At 52.7% G+C, this 5423-nt stretch overlaps 1 protein-coding gene across 1 annotated transcript in view; it reads right to left on the bottom strand.

The window, feature by feature from the left end:
* Nucleotides 1-5423, bottom strand: part of CFAP46 (cilia and flagella associated protein 46) — a gene marked incomplete at its 5' end in the record, with an annotated part of 97130 nt that overhangs the window by 3534 nt on the left and 88173 nt on the right. The window contains 4 exons of the mRNA XM_010859553.1: nucleotides 196-298; nucleotides 757-792; nucleotides 866-926; nucleotides 1047-1117. Coding sequence (XP_010857855.1) covers nucleotides 196-298; nucleotides 757-792; nucleotides 866-926; nucleotides 1047-1117 — 271 coding nt within the window. The remainder of the gene's footprint in view (nucleotides 1-195; nucleotides 299-756; nucleotides 793-865; nucleotides 927-1046; nucleotides 1118-5423) is intronic.

Genomic DNA, 5423 nt, shown 5'->3' with positions numbered 1-5423 from the left:
TCCCTCCAGGGCCCCGCCCCCGACACGCCCCTCGGCGAGGCGCTGCCTGGAGGCCCTTGAAGCCCAGCGGGTGGGCGCGCACCCGCCGGGCGCTGGGGCTCTAGGCGCCTCCGGGCAGTGAGGAAGGGACTGAGGAAACAAGGGGTCAGCGCGGGAGGGGAAGGGGTCTCCCGTGGGCGCAGCCCAGAGGCCAACCTGGGAAACTGCTTATTGCCCAGGTGTCCCGTCCATTTCGCAGTGAACGTGTCTCGGAATCTTTCCAAAATTTCCCGGGTCACGGAGACAGGAGTCAGCATTTCTGCAACCAGAATGGGATGGTGACAAAACGGGCGTCGAGGGTGCGGACACGGGGGGCCCTTGGTGTGGCGGGCGCCCGGGGCCTGGCTCCTCATGGGCAAGGGGGCCCGGGGAGTGGAGGGGTGGCGCTCCTTCCCTCCTCTGTGAAGATATGAAAACCAGCTCAGCCAAAGAGCCAAGGAATTGTCCCAGAGCCGCGGGCGCAGCCCTCTGCCACAGGCCCACACCCGGGGGCGGCACCTTGCCAATTCAGGGGTCCCTGCCAAATGCTGTTGACCTGCCCTGGCTGCAGACGAGAGTGAGGGCGGGTCCCGGAGCACACGGCCACCGCCCCGCTTCCCCGGGGCAGTGCAGCAAGAGCTGACCCAGGGCCACATGGAGGCAGGGCAGAGGCTGAGGTCAGCACCCAGGCCTGGATGTTCCCAGTGCTTTGGGTGGTCCCTGGCAGGGAGCGCTCACCTGGGCCTTGGGCCTCCTCGTAGGGGTCCACGACAACTGGGCCTTGGTTAAGGAGAACTAGGCCGCAGGATCCGTGTCTGGGGCGGGCGGGTGAAGCATCAAAGGATACACTTGAAGCTGTCCGAGTCGACGAGGACGCAGTGGGAGGGGACGATCCGGGGTATGCTGCCCTGTGAAGACAGGCAGGAGTCCCTGAGGGTGCAGCCTGCGGGCAGAGCTGACCCGCTCCATCCAGGGGCCGGGCCTTGGGCCCCCCAGGCCCGGGGCTCGGTGGGGCCTGGGCCACCTACCTTCCCAGCCTTCCGTGTTGTGCCTCTCTTCTTATGATCTTTGCCTCTGCTCTCCTTCTTCATGCTCCCCTCTGTTGAGACAGTAACGGGAAGTGGGGTCACGGAGCTGGACAGAGCCACAAGGACTGACTGCACCAGACGCCACTGCATCGTTCACTTGAAAGTGGTTAATTTTATATCACGTGACTCTCACCTCAGTGTAGAAACAAGTAGTGAGAAGAGCTGGTTTTAATTTTGGTAAATCCAAAATGGCAGTAATTTCTCCAGTGGAAAGGCTCCCAGGGCTGGGAAAGACCTGGGCCAGGAGGTCTCAAGAAGGAACAGTTGCCAGAGGCGCCAGGCCCGCACGCCTGACCATTCACACACCACGCTGGGCACCTGCCAGCGTGCCTGCCGCCTGGCGCACTCACCGCGGGCGGGGCACTGCTTGCTGGCTGCTCTGCCTCCTGAGAATGCACACCGTCTGCTCCCTGCCCGTCCCTCTTCTGGTGGAGGCCTCCAGCTGAGCACAGATGGAAGCGCTGACGTGGGGGCTCTCAGCCGAGCCCTGACTTTATGGGGCACATGGGAGGCAGCCTGCTCTAGATTAAGATCAATTCCTCCATCAAGATGAGGCGTTCACTCCGCTCCTGGCTTGCTAAGAATTTCTGTTGTGAATACCTGCATCATCTGAGATGTTTACAGGTTCATTTTCCCTTTACTCTCTTCACCTGTGACATCTGTAGGTTTTAAGGTCACATGGGGTGATGAAATGTTGTATTTTTCTTTCCTATTCCTGAGCAGCTCGGGTGTCAGGTTCGCCACTGACCAGCAGAAGATAGCCTTTTTCCTTCTACCTGGGAGATATGTACAGACTGACAAGAATGGTTTCTTGGAATTTTGGTAGAATTCAACAGAAAAAGATGGTAAAACTGGTATTTTTGTGGGGGAATATAAATCTGTTGATTGTTCTTTCTTGGCTATAAGGCTGTCGGGGTTTTCTTTCCTTCTTGAGTCTCGAGTTCTTTCTCCCTAGGATGTTGTCCAAAATTTGCATAAATTTTTGAATATATCACACAAAGTTGTTCACAATATTCTATTATCTTCAATCTCTGATGCTCTTTAGAATTTGTGTCTCTTTTATTTCTAATATTGTATATTTGTGCCTTTATTTTTTCTGGGTCATTCTCACAAGAATGTGTCTATTTTATGAGGTTTTTTTGTTTTCTCAAACAACCAATGTTTATCTTTGCTTCTAATTTTGTTGGTGTCTGTTCATGTATTTTTTGTAGGCTTCCCTTTGCTTTCTTCATTTTTTCTTTTGTTTTTTGTTTTTGCTGTTCTTCTCTAACTTCCCGAATTAGATGCTCAGCATAAAGCCTCCAGCCCTTCTCCTAACATAAAGGTAAAAGATCCTTCTCGATTCTGCTATAATCCAGTCTTTTTGACATTTCTATGGTCACTTCTTCTGAGTCCCATGAGCTATTTAGAAGTCACTGTTATAAAATTTCTAAAAGTATGGGGATTTAAAAAAAATCCATCTTTTGGGAGTTGATATCTGACCCAGTCACACATGGCCTCAGCCTGTTTCTCTAATTTCTAGACACAAGGTCCACGTGTCCGCGAAGCTGAGTTTAACTGTGTTGCTCAAAGCCTGTCTGTGCTCTTTCTGCTCATCCGACTTGCAGTGGTGGATGCGGGCTGGATTCTCCCATCTCGAGCGTGAGCCCCACAGTCTTGCCCCAGGTTCTTGCTACTTGTGCTTCCCACGTGTGGGGCTCTTTGGTCACTGAGTGGTGGCCCTGCCCTGCGGGGGCCTGAGGCTACAAAGGTGGCTCCGCTGCACAGTGAGAAGGTGGCCCTTTCAGTGGCACCCGGCACTGCTCTTGTCTGTTGCTCTGCTTTCCTGCTGCCGTGGCTCGTCTCTGGTCAGGAGTCTCTCGCTCAGACAGCACCTGACTGGCATGCTCTGGCTCACTCTGCCCTTAGTGGCAGCTGGGGCCCACGCACCTTTTTGGCTCACGATCCACGGACGAGTCCCGGCACCTCGCCCCGCGTTCCGTGTGTGGGTCTCCGTCACTGGCCGCTCGTAACTTGACTGAGGTCTTGGGTCACCTGTTCTCTTACTCATTTCCCCTCTTTACTGGTTTGGAATTTATACACCAGTTGTCTTCTTTTCTGGTTAGCCTTAAAGGTTTGCCCTGAATAATTAACAGTCAAAGAGCACTCCTGCAGCCTGAGGGCTCCAGGGTCTGGGGTTCCTCACTCTGGGGTGTGCAGAATCCTTCTTTCTATCCCCACTCAGCACTGCTTCGGAAGACAGCTCACACTCACGCGGTGTGCTCGCTACTTTACGGTGAGAGTTTGCACGAGTGTTGCCGCTGCTGCAATACATGACCACAATGCAGGGGCTTCAACAACAGCTCCAGAGGCCAGAACCCAAAAGGGGTCCCACTGGGTTAAAACCGAGGTGTGGGCAGGGCCGGGTCCCCCTCGAGGCTCCAGCACAGTCGGCGACCCTGCCTTTTCCAGTCCCTCCATGCCCGCCCCCCGCCTGTTTTCAGGACCCTGGTGATGGCACGGGGCCACCCAGACAATCGGGACAATGTCCCCATCTCAGGGTCTGTCACTAATCACACCCCGAAGGCCCTTTTGTCTTGTCGGGCCGCGTCCTCTTGGGGCCTGGGGATCAGGAGAGGGACATCTCTGGGACGTTGTCCTGCGTCACCGCCGGATGCCCGTAGGATGATCTGCTCTTCCAGACAACGCTGGCAATGCAGAGCAGAGCAGACAGGAAGGCCCTCCAATAATGGTGTGCAGACAGCTGGGGCCTCACGCAGAAAAAAGAAAACTAAACCTCACCTCACACTGTACACAAAAACCAGTGTCAGATGGAAGGTAGGCAAAAGCACGAAAGGTGAATGAAGGAGACAGAGGGCGTCACAGAGTATCTTCATGGTCTTCAGGTAAGAAAATAAATGTCTTATTTTAAGACCTCATAAGCATGAGGTGTTACGAGAAGATGGATACACTGGGCTATATTCAAATACTTTGTTCACAGAGAGGTACCAGGCACAGGAGTGAAGAGACCAGCTTGAGGGAGATCGGCAGTTTAGACAAGTGATCGGAAAATGTATGCAGACCTAACGAGCAAAACCTGGAAAACCCAAGGCAAACACTGGCGAAAAACTAGAACAGATTCTCACAAAGGCATCAAACAGCCCATAAAATGTGAAAGGGGCGGGACTCCCAGTAGCAGGGGCACAAATGGGCGGGGCTTGTTCCAGGCTCTGCCCGCTCACCCCACTCCTGCTCTTGCTCCGAGTGGGCCAGGAACCCGCACTCTCTTCCGTCCTTAATTTCTGGCCCATTAGTGTCCTTTGATTTGAGCTGATTGCCTTAAAGAAGCACGTTTGGGGCCAGGCCCTGCATCTCCATTCAGGGAGGGGACCTTCTCCTTTTGATCTGGGTGTTTTGACCTTGCACGGAGACTGATTATTGGTGTGTTCGGGTGCAAACACACCATCTTGCTGTTTTGTTTCTCTTTGTCCTGTCTGCTTTGCTCCATGTCCCCTCTTCCTGGCCTCTTCTGACCAGTCCTGCTGCTTCATGAGTCTATTTCATCTTCTCCATCGTTTACTAGCTGTGCGTTTCTGCCTCTGTGTGCAGTTGCTGCGCTGGTCGCTGGTCACTGGTCGGTCAGCACACGACCCTCACCCCCAGCCTTTGCTGCCCCACACGTTCCATTTATATAACGCTGTAAACCCCATCACACATTGCTATTAATTTTTAATGTCAACATCTCTTAAAGAGATTTTAAATTAAGAAAAAGTTTTAACGCCCACCCACCCCTTTCCAGCTTCTGGTGTTTATTCCTTTGTGTAGATGTGGACTCCCACCCTTTTTTCCCTGCCTGGAGAACATGCTCAGCTTTTCTTGTGGGGTAAGCAGGCCTGGTGGGAATAATTCAGCTCATCTGTTTCTGAAAAAGAATTTTGCCACTGTTCTTGAGAGTTATTTTTGAAAATATCTACATTGATAGATATTTCTGTAATAATTTAGAGACGTCCTTCACTACTTGTGTCGTTTCAGTTGAGAAGCCTGCTGTGCCTCTTGTATTTGCTTCTTAATACACAAGGTATCTTTTCTCTTTCAGTTCAGTTCAGTCGCTTAGTCAGGTCTGACTCTTTGCGACCCCATGGACCGCAGCATGCCAGGCCTCCCTGTCCATCACCAGCTCCCAGAGTTTACTCAAACTCATGTCCATTGAGTCGGTGATGCCATCCAAACATCTCATCTTCTGTCATCCCCTTTTCCTCCCGCCTTCAATCTTTCCCAGCATCAGGGTCTTTTCCAATGAGTCAGCTCTTTGCATCAGGTGGCCAAAGTATTGGAGTT

This window comes from Bison bison, unplaced genomic scaffold, assembly GCF_000754665.1.
Source record: "Bison bison bison isolate TAMUID 2011002044 unplaced genomic scaffold, Bison_UMD1.0 scf7180017864456, whole genome shotgun sequence".
NCBI classification, from domain to species: domain Eukaryota; kingdom Metazoa; phylum Chordata; class Mammalia; order Artiodactyla; family Bovidae; genus Bison; species Bison bison.
The sequence above is the reverse complement of the archived record's forward strand: the minus strand, read 5'-3'. Positions and strand labels throughout refer to the sequence as shown.